Source organism: Symphalangus syndactylus, chromosome 18 (assembly GCF_028878055.3).
Source record: "Symphalangus syndactylus isolate Jambi chromosome 18, NHGRI_mSymSyn1-v2.1_pri, whole genome shotgun sequence".
In the NCBI taxonomy this organism is placed as follows: domain Eukaryota; kingdom Metazoa; phylum Chordata; class Mammalia; order Primates; family Hylobatidae; genus Symphalangus; species Symphalangus syndactylus.
This window is the reverse complement of record NC_072440.2, coordinates 75238277-75251346: the sequence shown is the minus strand read 5'-3', so window position 1 is coordinate 75251346 and position 13070 is coordinate 75238277. Positions and strand designations below refer to the sequence as shown.

General features: G+C 44.6%; 1 protein-coding gene across 12 annotated transcripts in view; it reads right to left on the bottom strand.

Moving 5' to 3' along the window:
- Nucleotides 1-13070, bottom strand: part of PDXDC1 (pyridoxal dependent decarboxylase domain containing 1) — a 66831-nt gene that overhangs the window by 12943 nt on the left and 40818 nt on the right. For all 12 annotated transcript variants that reach the window (XR_008652454.2, XR_010117195.1, XM_055252452.2 and 9 more), the window contains 6 exons: nt 12375-12459; nt 11422-11470; nt 11168-11269; nt 9625-9750; nt 5858-5908; nt 1778-1841 (listed from right to left, as the gene is read on the bottom strand). Coding sequence is in view for 10 of the 12 variants with exons in the window: in XM_055252452.2 (XP_055108427.2) it covers nt 1778-1841; nt 5858-5908; nt 9625-9750; nt 11168-11269; nt 11422-11470; nt 12375-12459 (477 nt within the window). In the remaining 2 variants the exon portion in view is untranslated. The remainder of the gene's footprint in view (nt 1-1777; nt 1842-5857; nt 5909-9624; nt 9751-11167; nt 11270-11421; nt 11471-12374; nt 12460-13070) is intronic.

Genomic DNA, 13070 nt, shown 5'->3' with positions numbered 1-13070 from the left:
ACTTGGGATAGAAGCCAGGTAAGGTTTCTGTCATCTTGGAGCTTACATTTTAGTTGAGGAAACAGACCATAAAGAAAGAAAATCACTCCATGTGGTTGTTAGTGTCACAAGAGAAGCTGGGGGCTCTGATAGAAAATGATGGAGTCCCCTCAGGCAGGATAGGCAGGGAAGGCTCTCTGAGGATGTGCATACTTAGTGGAGACCGAAATGGTGAGGAGGAGCTGGCACCAGAAGAGAGAAATGTGTGTGAGGCAGAGGGAACGCCGAGCATTAAGCCCTTGCAGTAGGAAAGGGCAGAGTGTTCCTGGAGCGCGGAGAAGACTGGTGTGGCTGAGTCACAATGAACAAGAGGGAGAGTGGAAGAGGGGAAGGAAGAGGCGAAGTCGGGGCAGAGTGCGCAGGCCTAATGGGAGAGCCTGGCATTTGTTCGACCAAAATGGTAAGACACCCAGGGGCTCTGGGCAGGGAAGTGACACTGATAACGGGAGTGCTGGGAAGGGAAGAGCGTGGTCCCTTTAAATGACACAGAAGCGGGGAAGGGAAGTGCTGGGGAGAGAAAGGCGGGTCCCTGGCTAGGGCTCTACCCCCACGGACCTAGGTGAGGACAAGCACTGCTGCCTTCCCCCAAATGTTGCATTTCCCAAGACCACGCTGGCCCACCACACCACCATCCTGGGCCTATAAAAACCTGAGACCCTAGTGGGCAGACAGAAGTGGCTGGATGGCAAGAGGAACACATTGGTGGAAAAAGACACAAGTGGCTGGTCATCGAGAGCAGGCCGGCAGAAGAGCACCCCGACAGGCACCGGCAAGCCAGCAGGCCATCGACCACGGAGACGAGGCGGAGTTTGGCCAGGGACACTAAGCAGCCCAACTCCAAGGGAAATCTATCTCCCTTCTGGCTCCCCCATCAGCAGAGAGCTACTTCCATTCAATAAAACCTTGCACTCATTCTCCAAGCCCACGTGTGATCCCATTCTTCTGGTACACCAAGGCAAGAACCTGGGATACATTAGTCCCTCTGTCCTTGTGATAAGGAAGGGGGTCTAAGTGAGCTAAAACAAGCTGCCTACAGACAGCTAAATTAAAAGAGCACACTGTAACACATGCCCACTGGGGCTTAGGAGCTGTAAAACATTCACCCCTAGATGCTGCCATGGGGTCGGAGCCCCACAGCCTCCCGTCTGTATGCTCTCCTAGAGGTCTGAGCAGCAGCAGGGCACTGAAGAAGCGAGCCACACCCCCATCACATGCCCTTGGAGGGGGACAAGGGATTCTTTCCCGTTTCAACACCATGTGACTTCCACTTATAACCCTCACTCTGCCAGGTGAAGAATGGTCTGGAATGGGCTGTGTAGAATGCATGAAAGTCAGAGGTCATTTGAGAGGGGACAATAGCCATCCAGGTAAAAAAACAGTGGTGCCCTGGACTAGACTGGTGGCACTTGGAACATTCTTTAAAGATACAGATTCCTGGGTACAACCTACTGACTCAAAATATGTGAGAAGTAAGACCCACAAATCTTTATGTTCAAGCAACTCTTTCTCAGCCATTCCAGCACTGGTCCAGGGACCCCTGGTTTAATCACCACAAACTATCAGCAAATTGCTAAGGCATTTCGGACTGAAGTTTTCATGAAAATTATTACATTATTCTGAAATGCTGACTGAAGATTTTCAGCAATAAAAATATTTTGAACTATTTAACTTGAAATGGTATCAAATTCAAAGCCTTTAACACAGATATGAAAACAACCCTCTTTTAAAATTCACTGACCTGAGCCTGGTAATTCCTGGAAAAATCTGAACACCACCACTGGGGAGCTGAGCTCATCTTCCACCTGGAAGAACGGAAGTCTCATATCACCAAGTAACATTAAACTCCAGACACCTTCAAAATGAAATGCTGAGTTCAAAAACTCACTTAGAGATGCTCTATTTGTAAATAAACACACTAAAAAGTTCAGAGATTAATTTCAGCTGCTAGAGAAAAATCAAATGTTTAGTAAAATTTTAAAAAATAACTACGAGCCAGCCCTGAGAGTACACTGTGAATTGTAAGATATTTGACACTGGTACATTGAAATTAAAGCAGGGGGAAATTTTAATAAGGGATAAACATAGGTCTAACATTAAAGATTAAAACCAGTAAGATTTAAACCAGTAACATTAAAGATTAAATTAGATTTAAAGATTAAATTAGATTAACCAGTAAGATTAAAACCAGTAACATTAAAGATTAAAACCAGTAAGAAGCAGTGAAATTAGACTCAGTGCTGAGACAGCCCATGCTTTCAAGAATCCCAGAAATTATGCAGGATTTATTGAAACTTAAACATTTTTTTTTTTTTTTTTTTTTTTTTTAGAGATGGAGTCTTGCTATGTTGCCCAGGCTGGTCTTGAACTCTTGGCCTCAATTAATCCTCCTACTTTGGCTTTCCAAGTGTTGGGATTACAGACATGAGACACTGTGCCTGGCCAACTAGAATTTTTTATACTCATAGAAAAAAAGAGGGGGGAACAAGTACTTTCTTCCCCTTTGTAAAACTTTCAGAACAAGATACAAGTCCTGCTGGTGATGTAGACAAGCACAGCTGAGAACTGGATCTGTGTATTTTCTAATATATTTACTTATTATTAAAGACAGGCTGCAGACGACTAACTTCATTAGTGGGTTTCCTAACAGTTGAAAACATCCACTGCGTTATGTATTATGATAATCCAGCAACGACTTCCTGTTCTGCATCAAACAGTATTCCCTGACCTGGTCAAGCCATGGGGTCAGGGTACCATAAGCATCCATGTCCTTGGCAGGCTCTGTGGTACTGTAGGGGCGTGTGGGCGGCCCTGGTGGGGAAGATCTCTAAGCATCCAACAATCCCAGTACTATAGCTCTAGTCATAAAACTTATGTTCCAAGGCTCTGAGTGTGATGACTCACTGGTAGGGCCACAACAGGAAATGCTAACTTGGAAACAAGAAGCAGTGGCCCAAGATCTTTTCTACTAACTTTTCAAAGGACCGTGTGGACAGGATTCAGACCAAGCAGGATGTGAATTCAAATCTGCCAGTTATTTACGGGGCCAGTCCTGTGCTAAGTGCCTTCACATCTACCATCTTTAACTTTCACAGCGACAAATAAAACGTGATACTTTTAAAGGTATGGCGGTGGGCGGGGGGAGGAGGGGTGCTTGATATTTAAATAGGGGAGCAAGCCCAATAAGCAGGGAGGAACAAAAAGGCAACAAAATAATCCGCCCATTCTCCCATCCTCAGCTAGGAGACGGCAGAATGAGGTGAGTGCCAAGACTGCTATGAATATTATGATCATCTTTTCTTTCTTTGAACTCAGTGGTCTCAAATGTCAGTGTGTGTAAGAAATAGTATACAGGGTTAGAGACACTTCTGGTTCTAGTAACGTGACAGACTGAGTGAATACTGAAGTTGTCAATTCTGAGTATCTGAAATACTGGATTAAATATAACCAAGAACCAAAAAAAGGTTAAACCATGGCTGGGCTCACACACAAAAAATGGTGAATCCACAAAGAAGAGGAAACAGAAAGACGACTGTAAACTGAGTGGCAGGGGATGGGAGCATGTCTGGGGCCTGGCACTGGGCTTTCAGGGCTAGGGTCTTGGGTGTTAATGCCCAGGTGAGGGACAGTGGTTGAGTCTGTATGAGGCCTTTACAAAGCTTCTATAGGAAAAAACAAACAGATTTGATTTCAGATAGTAGTAAGAGTGATGAAGACGACCCAGGGGATGGAGTGATGTCTGACAGTGGGAGGTGATCTTAGGGTGGTCAGGAAAGGCCTTTCTGAAGAGGTGAGATTTGAATTAAGATCTGAAAGATAAGAAACCAGTCATTAGAAGAATTGGGGCTGGGGAGGCCGGGCGCTTTGGCTCACGCCTGTAATCCCAGCACTTTGGGAGGCTGAGGCGGGCGGATCACAAGGTCAAGAGTTCAAGACCAGCCTGCCCAACATGGTGAAACCCCATCTCTACTAAAAATACAGAAATTAGCTGGGCATGGTGGCATGTGCCTGTAATCCCAGCTACTTGGGAGGCTGAGGCAGGAGAACTGCTTGAACAGGGACCCAGGAGGCGGAGGTTGCAGTGAGCCGAGATTGCGCCACTGCACTCCAGTCTGGGCTACAGAGTGAGACTCCGTCTCAAAAAAAATAAACAGAAGAATTGGGGGTGGGGGTCGGGAAAAGTGTTTCCAGGCAGAGAGAACAGCATGTACAAAGGAGACTGTTGGGAGGGTTAAATGAAATAATGTATGTAAGGTACTCAGTACCACACATGAATTTCACAAGCAGCAGCTGGGATGGTGATGATGGTGGTGGTGGTGATGGTGGTGATGATGATGATGACAACTCACAGGCCATAATGCCTCATGGTGTTAGCCAATTATCGTATCCTCTACTGAAAAAACAGCCACTGGAAGAAGGGACAGAGCAGGCTTTCTGCCTGGGCCAATGTGGCCTACAGAGATGCTCCAAAACAACTGGTGATTAACTAGCACCACTGGGTCCCCCAATTTGAGAATGAGGGAGCAGAATGAGGGAGGAAAAGCCAAGTGCACTCAACATGGCAGGGGCAGGAAAGCAAACAGGCCCAGCACTGCCTGGATTCCTAACAGCTTGCTCAATCTAGGCCATAATTTGCTTCTCTGTTTGCAATCAGAGGAGTCCAACCAACATACTTTCATTTGACAGTCAGGCTTGGAAAGAAAATGACTCAATGTCACAGGGCCACCCTGTGGCACTACTCTGAGCAGAGCCCAGGCCTCTGAACTTAGATTCATCCCTTCTGCTTCTCCAGTGGTCCACTTCCTCGTCCAAGGGTAGAACCCCCACAGAGCTAGAACTCGGGTCAACTGGTTCCAGACTCCCACTCAGAAGGCAGAGTAGCCACACCCCCTTCAACCAAACCATGTATTTTTTTTTCTTCCTTGAGACAGGGTCTCTGTCACCCAGGCTGGAGTGCAGTGGCGCAATCTTGGCTCACTGCAACCTCCGCCTCCCAGGTTCAAGCAATTCTTTCACCTCAGCCTCCCCAGTAGCTAGGACTACAGGCGTGTGCCACCATGCTCGGCTACTTTTTATATTTAAACCAAACCATGTTCTAAAAGGAAAATAAACTCTACTGACTTGAACCCCAAATACACTCAAATGTTAGTTTTAAACTTAAGCATACCTTGCAGAATTGTCAAAGAAACACTCAGTGAACCTATTTAAATTAGAATTTGACATGTATTTCCTGAAGTTCTAAAATACAATGAAGCAAAAACAAAAACATTCAAACCTGAACGGATCCTCATTCTCTCCTAAGTCCTTATTTCCTTATCTAGTTATGCCTAGGGAACAATCTCTGTTGGATTCACTTCAGGAAGGTATCAGGAGAAGACAAGAGCAGGGCCATTTGCTTTTGTCTTTCTCCCACTTCACGCAAATGAAAACTGATGGCAGAAGGCTGCAGAAAGAGAAGCCCAAAGCATTCTGAGGCACAAAGTGAGTTTTCATTTTGGGAAGATGAGCGTGCCCAAGGCCTTGGGCAGCTGAAGTCAATGGTGTTTATCTTTGTGCAATTTTGAACTTCAACACAATAAATGAAGTACATGAAAAGCACCATAGGAATTAAACATTGTATGGTTCAAATTTCTTCGCTTCAGGCTCACTGTATAAATATAGGCAGTTTTGTGTTTTTTGTTTTGTTTTGTTTTGTTTTACTGGAGCTGCCACAATTCCACTGAAATGTGGAGAAAATCATTCTAAAGTTCTAAAATCATTCTAAGTTGCTGAAGTTCAAAAAAAGTTTTGTTTTGAAAACAGATGAAATTATATACTATACCAAGATTTTGATGTAATTCACTTTCTTCAAACTTCCCTGCAACCGTTGACTCTGCAAATGACAAAAAATAACACATGTAATTAGACGGACACGGGATATGAAGAAGTGGTTTTCACCAGGGGCTGTTGAGGTCTGTGAACACGGATGTCAGGCAAAGTCACCTGCAACTTGGTGGTTTCTAAGTTCAGCCACCTGTTTTTGTATTTCAACATCTGTAAATATTCACCAATCTTTCATTTAAAAGTTACATGTAGTAATTCAAGAAAAGCAGTTTCTAATAAGACACAGAAATCTGTTGTATTTGCAATGTAAGTCTGTCTTTCATTCAAAAGCTACTGAGTATAAACATGTGCAAGGCACAGTACTGAACACTAGGGGAGACCAATGACAAATGAGAGGACGCAGCACACTCAAGAGCTGGTGATAAGAGCACAGTGCTGCCACTTATCACCTGCAGGACCATGGATAAGTCACTTCATCTGCTAGTCACCAGCTATGTAACCTGTCTGTGCTTCAGTTCCCTCAATTATAAAATGGGGAGGACAGTATGTATCTCACACTGCTGTGAGGATTAAATGAGTTGATAGGCAATACAACAAGTGCTTAGAAACAGGGTCTAGAATGTAGTGTCACTAGACTAACGTCTCAATCCCAGGTCCCTCATCACTAATCATATCTAACTCATGGGATTGGAGTACATTAATTCAACAGATATTCACTGAGTACTGGACAATAGAAAGCCCCTCAAGAAATTCTTTTTTTTCTTAAAGAAAATTAATTCTGAATACACTGTCATCAGCGGAACTTACATTCTAGTGAAGTTGCAGGGATCAAATGAGATGATGCATGAAAGTACTTCATGGTGCCTGACACTGAGGTGAATGATCAAGAACTACTGAAGACAGGAAAGAAGAGAGGGAGACGAGAAGGAAGAGGAGGAGAATGCTGATTTCCGCTCTCAGGAAATGTATGCTCCACTGTGGACTATAAGGCATGGCTATATACATATCACCATGTCTGCTAAATGTCCATGCAGTTTAACACATGCATTTAGCCTGTGAGTCAGCAACAGGACAGCATTCAAATCCTCAGGAGTATATGGTTCTGCCTGCAGGAAGATGCCAGAGCTGTGCTGACCTCAAGGGTCTGGTAGTTAATGGCATCATTCTCCTGCACTCCATAGCCAAGGGAAATTGAAAAAATCTCCTGAGTGCCCAAACCATCTCTAAGTTACTAAGGCTTCTCTTTTCTAAGAACCACATCTCAAGAAGTGAGCTAACAGCAGAGCGAGACACTTTTCAAAAAATGTAGTGCTTTTGTAAACATAATGAGCATCAATTCTTTTTTGAGACAGGGTCCTACTCTGTTGCCCAGGCTGGAGTGGAGTAGTGCAGTAGTGCTATTTGGGCTCACTGCAACCTTGACCTCCTGGGCTCAAGTGATCTTCCCACCTCAGCCTCCTGAGTAGCTGGGATCATAGGTGTGCGCCACTACACCCGGCTAATTTTTGTATTTTTTGTAGAGACAGGGTTTCACCACATTGCCCAGGCTGGTGTTGAACTCTGGGGTTTAAGTGATCCACCTGCCTTGGCCTCCCAAAGTGCTGGGATTATAGGCATGAGCCACTGCACCCAGCCCAGAGCATAAATCTTAAAACTACTGAACTACCCTAACATATGATGAACGAAGGGACTACTGCTGGAGCACTATGAAAATACTTTTCTTGTGTGTGTGTGTGTTGTTTTTTAGATGGAGTCACCCAGGCTGTAGTGCAGTGGCACAATCTTGGCTTACTGCAAACTACGCCTCCCAAGTTCAAGCAATTCTCCCTGCCTCAGCCTTCTGAGTAGCTGGGACTACAGGCACCTGCCACCATGCCTGGCTAATTTTTGTATATTTAGTAGAGACGGGATCTCACCATGTTGGCCAGGCCGGTCTCAAACTCCTGACCTCAGGTGATCCGCCCGCCTCGGGCTCCCAAAGTGCTGGGATTACAGGCATGAGCCACCACGCCCGGCCTATTTTTCTTTCTTTCTTTTTTTTTTTTTAAAGAGACTGGGTTTCGCTCTGTCGCCCAGGCTGGAGTGCAGTGGCACGATCTCGGCTCACTGCAAGCTCCGCCTTCTGGGTTCACGCCATTCTCCTGCCTCAGCCTCCCAAGTAGCTGGGACTACAGGCACCCATCACCATGCCCGGCTAATTTTTGTATTTTTCTTAGAGACAGGGTTTCACCGTGTTAGCCAGGATGATCTTGATCTCCTGACCTCATGATCTGCCCACCTCAGCCTCCCAAAGTGCTGAGATTACAGGCGTGAGCCACCGCACCTGGCCACCTATGTTTCTTAAATATAGAAATGATACTTGAGGAAGTGCCAACTTCCCAAGAATATATTTAAAACAAAGATTTCAACCCACGTGCATAACTTACTATATGAACAGACACTACTGCAAGAGCTCTACCTGTATTCGTTCCTCGAGCCATCCTAGCAATCCTTGTCATATAATTTATATTTCACAGGTAAGAAAATGGAGGTGATGCACTTCTGAGCTTAGGTAGGGCTCAGCTCTAACCCTGAGTAAATATGACCTTGTTTTTTGGCCTTTTTATTTTTTTGAGACAGAGCCTCAGTCTGTCACCCAGGCTGGAGTGCAGTGGTGTGATCTCGGCTCACTGCAAGCTCCGCCTCCCGGCTTCACACCATTCTCTGGCCTCAGCCTCCTGAGCAGCTGGGACTACAGGCGCCCGCCACCATGCCCGGCTAATTGTTTGTTTTTTTAAGTAGAGATGGGGTTTCACCAAGTTAGCCAGGATGGTCTCAATCTCACGACCTTGTGATCCGCCCCCTTCAGCCTCCCAAAGTGCTGGAATTACAGGCGTGAGCCACTGTGCCCAGCCTGTTTTTTTGCTTTCTAAATGCTGTGATCTGAATATTTATGTCCCCACAAAATTCCTATGTTGAAACCTAATCCCAAATGAGTTGAGGCCTTTGGGAGGTGATTAGGGCATGAGGATGGAACCCTCAAGAACAGGATTAGTGACCTTCTGAAAGAGGCTCAAGGGAGTGTGTTCACCCCTTCTGCCATGTGAGGCCACATGCAAGGTACTATCTATGAGGAACGGGCCCTCACCAGACACGGAATCTCCTGGCACCTTGATCTGAGACTTCTCACGTCCAGAACTGTAAGCAATAAATGTCTGCTGTTTATAAATTACCCACTCTAAGGCATTTTGTTATAGAAGCCTGAATGCTCTAAAACACTGAAATATAGCATAATTATGTATTTTTCACAATTAGAACACACCTAAAATGGAGAGAGAATTAGAATTGTCCCCAAGAGCCCTGCAATTTGGAAACCCAAGCCAGCTGGTTTTTAAAATATCCATGCCCTCCATAACCACCCTGTAACCTTCCTATTCCCTCACCGCAGTCAGTCAATCAAGGGGAACACTCACTCCCCACCCCTCCACCTTTTGTACCCTTCTCCACCCCTTGAAAGTCATCTGTGACTTCTTTTCTGATCCCATGCTGACAATGGTGTTCCTTTTCATCTGATTTCATCTGCACACAAATGCTGGGACAGACAACCCAGCACTTTCTCCCAGAACTTTGAACAAGAAATATTTACATGCAGGGCGATTAGTCACTGGCTCACGAGACAGTCAATCCAGACAACAACACTCTGGATGGAAGGTACAGAAATGAGATGTTTTTCTGTCTCTGCTGTGGCCAAGGAGTCTTTCATTTAAATGTCAGGCTTCTACTCACCAGTTGACAGGCATGCTTGATCCTCTCCACAATCCCATCAAGTCCCAAGTATTGTAAAGACAACCACAGAGGCAGGGCACGGAGTTTGTCTGCAGGCTTATTTGATGTAAGACCAGCAACTAAAGTCTAAAAAAGCCAAAAGACGTTTATTAATCAAAGCCATTGCAATCTCATAATACAACTAACCAGCTACCATTTGCTACCCACTTAGTGTGGGCTAGATGCCATACTAGTCACTAGGCTTGCATTATCCATGTGATCTTCCAACAACTCTGTGAGCTAAGTATTCTCGGTAACTTCACTCAGAGACCTCAGTTTGTCCAAGGGTTCACAGCTCAGGAGTGGCAAAGCCAGGAAAAGCCAGTGGACAACCCAGATGGGTCACATCCCAGAACCTAGGAGACTCCCCACTTTGAAGGTAGCTCTGAGCATCCTCAAACACCTGGCCATTATTAGCTGAGCAAGACAGCAGTGTTTTAGCAAAATCACTTAAACCTTATTTTGCACGCTGACCTATATTATCAAGAACCACCCTATTTTTTTTTTTTTTTTGTGACAGGTTTCATTTTCATTCTGTCACCCAGGCTGGAGTGCAGTGGTGTGATCATAGCTCACTGCAGCCTTGATCGCCAGGGCTCGATCAGCCCTCCCACGTTAGCCTCATGAGTAGCTGGGACTACAGGCTTATACCACCATGCCTAGCTAATTCTTTGTTGTTTTTTATAGAGATAGGGTTTCACCATGTTGCCCAGGCTGATCTCAAACTCCCAGGCTCAAGCGATCTGCCTGCCTCGGCCTTCCAAAGTGCTGGGATTACAGGCATGAGCCACCATGCCTGGCCCACAACTACGATTAAAAAAAAAAATGTGGCCAGATGGCTCATGCCTGTAATCCCAGCACTTTGGGAGGCCGAGGCAGGCAGATCACCTGTGATCGGGAGTTCAAGACCAGCCTGACCAACATGGTGAAATCCTATCTCTACTAAAAATACAAAATAAGCCGGGCATGGTGGCGCATGCCTGTAATCCCAGCTACTAGGGAGGCTGAGGCTAGAGAATCACTTGAACCCAGGAGGTGGAGGTTGCAGTTAGCCAAGATCATCTCACCACTGCACTCCAGCCTAGGTGACAGAGCGAGACTCCATATCAAAAAAAAAAAAAAAAAAAAAGTTACAACCTATCGGACAACGTGGATCAGGAGGCTTAAAACTCCCCCACTCAGTCATTCCACATCTGGGAACCTATTCTAAGGAAATAATTAGAAACACAGAAAGACGTTCACTGCTTCATTATTTTAGTAACAAAAATCTGAAAACATCCTGTAAGTTCATAAATGGAGAATAATTAAATTTTGACAGAATATTATGCAATCATAAAATGTCATTAAAAAAAGTCTCACCTTACAAGTTTCTCTTTAAAAAAATGAAATAGAAGTGAAATTATGGGTATTTTTCACTTTTTCCTGTATTTTTCTGGATTTGGCCCCCAAAGCCAATAATGTGTATTAGCCACACCCACTCCTTCCCCAGTGAGGGGAAACTTACCAAGGCAGGGTCATCGTGTTTATACAGTGTCACCGCAGGAACAGCTGGCAAACCCAGCCACGGACCAGGAGTCATCGTCATGCTATCACATTTGGTTGCAGCCTACCAAAACAAGAACAACTCTTTGTTAGATTATTAGAATACACAAACCTAACACCCTCCTCCATTCATAAAAACTGTGAAGAGCCATGAGGGATTGAGTGATTTTAAATTCCTTCTTAAAAACACCAATATTCAGTAAATCAACAACATACCAGCACTGATGAGGAGACATAACCCAGAGCCAATGTTGCCAGATTCACACTGGAAGAAAAAACACCAGTCTAAGAACTAATTATTTAATGTTGCTTACTATCTACTTAAAAAAATCAAGGCTGTGCTGTTGCAAGTTGACACTTAAGTATATTTTTCATGTGTTATTAGCTTTTATAACAGCAACAGAAGATGTGCTTTATACAGATGAAGGAAAATCTTGAAAATGCACTTTAATAAAAATGTGTCTCAGGAACTATCCCCACTCATTTAATATAATGGGAGTATTATTCTCTTTCATGGATCTTATTTTCCAGTTATCATTCTTTACTTAGGGATCAAAAAGAAAACTCCCTGTATGATGTGGTGGATATGGGCTACTCTGGCTGCCCATGTCCGTCCCCCCTGCTTCTCTTAATGGCCCTCCAACAGCCTTCTGGGGCACCACCCCCATTTCCTCCAGCAGAACATGAGCTTTGTGGGGAGGAGACACCACTACCAGCTCCAGAGGAGGGCAAAGAACCTGAACTATCAGAGGATTATTTCTCCCTGGCCACAGTGGCTGGTTCAATATGAGACTTCTATTAGGACTTCCAGATGACCACGAAGCTGGAAAGAAGGCTGGATTTCTGCAGCTACTTTGCACTGTAACATGAAGATCTGTCCATAGATAGAGGAAACCAAGCCCAGTGCCTGTGACTGAGGGAGCAGAGGTGGGAGTAAGACACTGAATCCTGGTTGATGTCGTGCCTGAGGCAGTCTTAACACTGCTTTTTGTAATTATGTGAGCCAGAGTAAGATCTCTTTGGGCTTAAGCCAATTTGGGTTGTTTTGTGATCTGTGACCCAAAGAGCCTGTCATGATAAATGTCACCGAAGTGAGAGCCTGGATGTCCAGTCCTCATGAGGACTCTGTGCAGGCCCGAATGGAGCCACCAGCCTCACCCCCAGCTTACCCCTCCACATGAAGCCATATGCCATACTGCTCACAGAGTTCTTTCAATCTCCCAATCTTGTCTGTGTGTCCTACTGCTGCCGTTCCTAGGATAAAATAAAGCAGGGCATTAAAAGGAACAAATGTTTTCTAAGGCTTTATACCTTAAGCACTTTTATACACATTATCGCCCTAGGAGGGAAGTGACTTATTATATCCCTATTTTATTTTTTTGTGGAAGGACTTAAAATCAGTGTTTGTGAGTTGATTTATTATAAGCTTTGAAGAGTATGTAAACTCTATTACATGTATCTAATTGTGTCATTGAAATATTTTATATACTTATTTTCTATCTACTTGATCTGCTGACTCATGAGAAATATATTCAAATCTCCCACCAAGATTGTGGTTTGTCAATATATACTTGTGTGATATCAGACTTTTCCTTTATATATTTTAAAGTTATGTTCACAAGCATTTATAACTGTGTTTTTTTTTTTTTTGAGAGGAGTCTCACACTGTCGCCCAGGCTGGAGTGCAGTGGTATGATCTCAACTCTGCAACCTCCACCTCCCAGGTTCAAGCAATTCTCCTCGCCTCAGCCTCCCAAGTAGCTGGGATTACAGGCACCCGCCACCACGCCTGGCTAATTTTTTTGTATTTTTAGTAGAGACAGGGTTTCACTATGTTGGCCAGGCTGGTCTCGAACTCCTGACCT